Below are 2,562 nucleotides of genomic sequence, written 5' to 3'. Positions count from 1 at the left end.
ATCATGACTCCGATCATCCAATCATGTGCAAGCAAAAAACACATATATATATATATATATATATATATATATATATATATATATATATATATATATATATATATGTGTGTGTATTTGTTATACAAAATGCTGTCACCACCTCATATCTACTTATATATAAGTGATAAGACACCACTTAAATTAGCAAAAAATACCATTTATTTTATTTCCCTTTGCATGTGATTGTGTATTCCTTGCAAAGTGAATTTTCACCACATTCCCTATAAGCGAAAATTCCCTTGGAAACTTTTTAGTGGATCAACCCCAGCAGCTCAGTGCTGCAACCTACCTTAGTAATTCCCCCCCCCCCCCCCCCCCCCCCCCATCTTTTGAATAAGTACAAGCAATGCATACTCATTTCCACATGATCTTAAGAAAGTGTAACTACTGGAACAACTAAAGGCCTGGATAAAAATAAATCTCACTACACTGCTAGCTGATAATTGTACAATCTCAAATAAATTGACCAAAACCATGTATTATGAGGACAATCCTTTATAATAACGTTTTATTTATTCACAGTGGCCCGTACATTGTTGGTAGATCTAAAGGAGATTGTACAATCCTGTTGTATATTGTATGGTCAGCAATTAAGGCTTCATTCACATGGTAGTAAACAAATGCATGCATTTTTTTTTTTTTTTTTGTACTGATCTGAACGCAGCTGCATTGCTTTCAATGGGGACTTTCACACAAGTGTGTAAACATGCATTGCGTTCAGATCTCTATCACAGAATCCAAAAATCCAATGTCTGAGGACATACCTAGGTAGGTATTGGGGGAGAGAACAATTTTACGCAAGTATATAACTAATCATTAGGAACTTTTGTGCTTGAAAAAAAAAAAGCATGCCTAATAAGATCAGTAAAAAATGTGTCGCCCATGTGAATGTCAAGGAGATTGTACAATCATGTTGCATATTGTATGGTCAGCATTTTTCTTTTAGTCGCTCAATCACAAAATTGCCCATGTAGCTCGAGCCTAAAAAAAAGGCAAAAGAGAATGCACACCCCATAGAAAGCCTCCTACCTTCTCGGTAAAAGCCTGACTTTGATTAAGAGTTTGAGATCCTAGTGGCATAGGGTTCCCCATTGGTGAGCATTGTTCCGGGCTGCAGGGCCCCACCTAAAGCAACAGGGGAGCCGGAGAAAGTCACCAGGGCCCTAGAGAGGACAGGAGGGGCCCCAGAGGCTTTGGAAGGGTTGCACTGTCCAGGGCTGAGGTCCCCACCTATGATGCTGTCGATGGAGAAGGTGGACCTGGCTCCGCTCTTGGCAGTTTGTAGGGGCCCCTGAAGGGCCGGGTTGAGGTGTTGGGGGTAGAAGGTACAGGTCCTGGGTAGGAGTGCCGGGGCTGCCATGCTAGGGGCCCCAGGGACTGGCTGTCTGTGCTGGGATTGGAAGGCGAGGAGGGCTGAGTGCGGGTGGAAAGGTTGGATTTGGATTCCATAGCCACAGCTGTAAGGTCCATAGCCATAGGCGGCGGTGGGGAGGAAATGTCCGGGTTCCCGGAACCCCAGCATCTCCGGGCTCTGCTGCCGCTTGAAGCGTTTCCTCCTCCGCAGGAAGCTGCCGTTGTCGAACATGTCGGCCGACTCGGGGTCCAGTGTCCAGTAGTTGCCCTTGCCCGGGTTGCCGGGTTCCCGGGGGATCTTGACGAAGCAGTCGTTAAGGGAGAGGTTGTGTCGGATGGAGTTCTGCCAGGCGGGGAACTTCTCGCGGTAGTAAGGGAAGCGCTGGCTGATGAAGTCGCAGATCTCGCTCAGGGTCAGCCTCTTCTTGGGGCTCTGCAGGATGGACATGGTGATTAAGGCAATGTACGAGTAGGGGGGCTTCACCAGGGTGTTCTTACTGGAAGTCTTACTGGATGAGCACTGGGGGGACCTGGGCATCAACATGTCCTCTGCCACCACCACCTCCTCTTCCTCCTCCTCGGTGTACCCCCTGGGCTCCTCATCCTCCCCCTCTCCGACCACATCGATATCGGTCTCATCAGCCAAGGCAGAGGCATCGGACATCTCAGAGCTCAGAGTCATGGCTTGTACGACAGATCATAAGGCTGATGAAGGGCTGGGAGGAGAAGGCTCTCTCCTCAGCTCTGCCCTCCTGGCACCACCACCAGTCTAGGTACGCTGACCTCCGACACAGCCCACACCTGCATTCAGGCATCGGGGGCGATCATAAGGAGCGGACCCGAAGAGGAGCGATCATTGCGAGATGGTTGGGCGCGGACGGTATTGGGAGCAGGCTGAGCCAAGCTCTGAGGATAGGCTGCCGCTCAGTCCAGAAGAGGGCGGCTCTCTGCTCTCCTTATAGCAAACGGGGCGAATCACATGGCTGGAGACGTCACTCCGGGCTAATGGTGATCAGGGCGAGCTGACTCCAATACCCACCGGGACAAGACTATGGGCACCTTTCACTGACACCAATACCCACCGCTACAAGATTATGGGCACCCAACACTGCAGTGACTGCATTGTCTACATTGGCTGCACAGAACAAACCAGGGATGGTTACTGCACTG

At 49.0% G+C, this 2,562-nt stretch overlaps 1 protein-coding gene across 1 annotated transcript; it reads right to left on the bottom strand.

Moving 5' to 3' along the window:
• Positions 1-989: 989 nt before the first annotated feature.
• FOXD1 (forkhead box D1) lies at positions 990-2,346 on the bottom strand. Its single transcript, XM_040341452.1, has one exon. The coding sequence runs from the start codon at positions 2,072-2,074 to the stop codon at positions 1,094-1,096; it is 981 nt and encodes a 326-aa protein (XP_040197386.1). The 5' UTR covers positions 2,075-2,346; the 3' UTR covers positions 990-1,093.
• Positions 2,347-2,562: the final 216 nt, after the last annotated feature.

Source organism: Rana temporaria, chromosome 1, assembly GCF_905171775.1.
Source record: "Rana temporaria chromosome 1, aRanTem1.1, whole genome shotgun sequence".
NCBI lineage: Eukaryota > Metazoa > Chordata > Amphibia > Anura > Ranidae > Rana > Rana temporaria.
Note: the sequence above shows the minus strand (reverse complement) of the source record. Positions and strands in the feature narration are given on the sequence as shown.

Excerpts from the sequence above, each read along its gene's own strand:
- FOXD1 (XM_040341452.1), bottom strand. The coding sequence starts at position 2,074 with ATGACTCTGAGCTCTGAGATGTCCGATGCCTCTGCCTTGGCTGATGAG.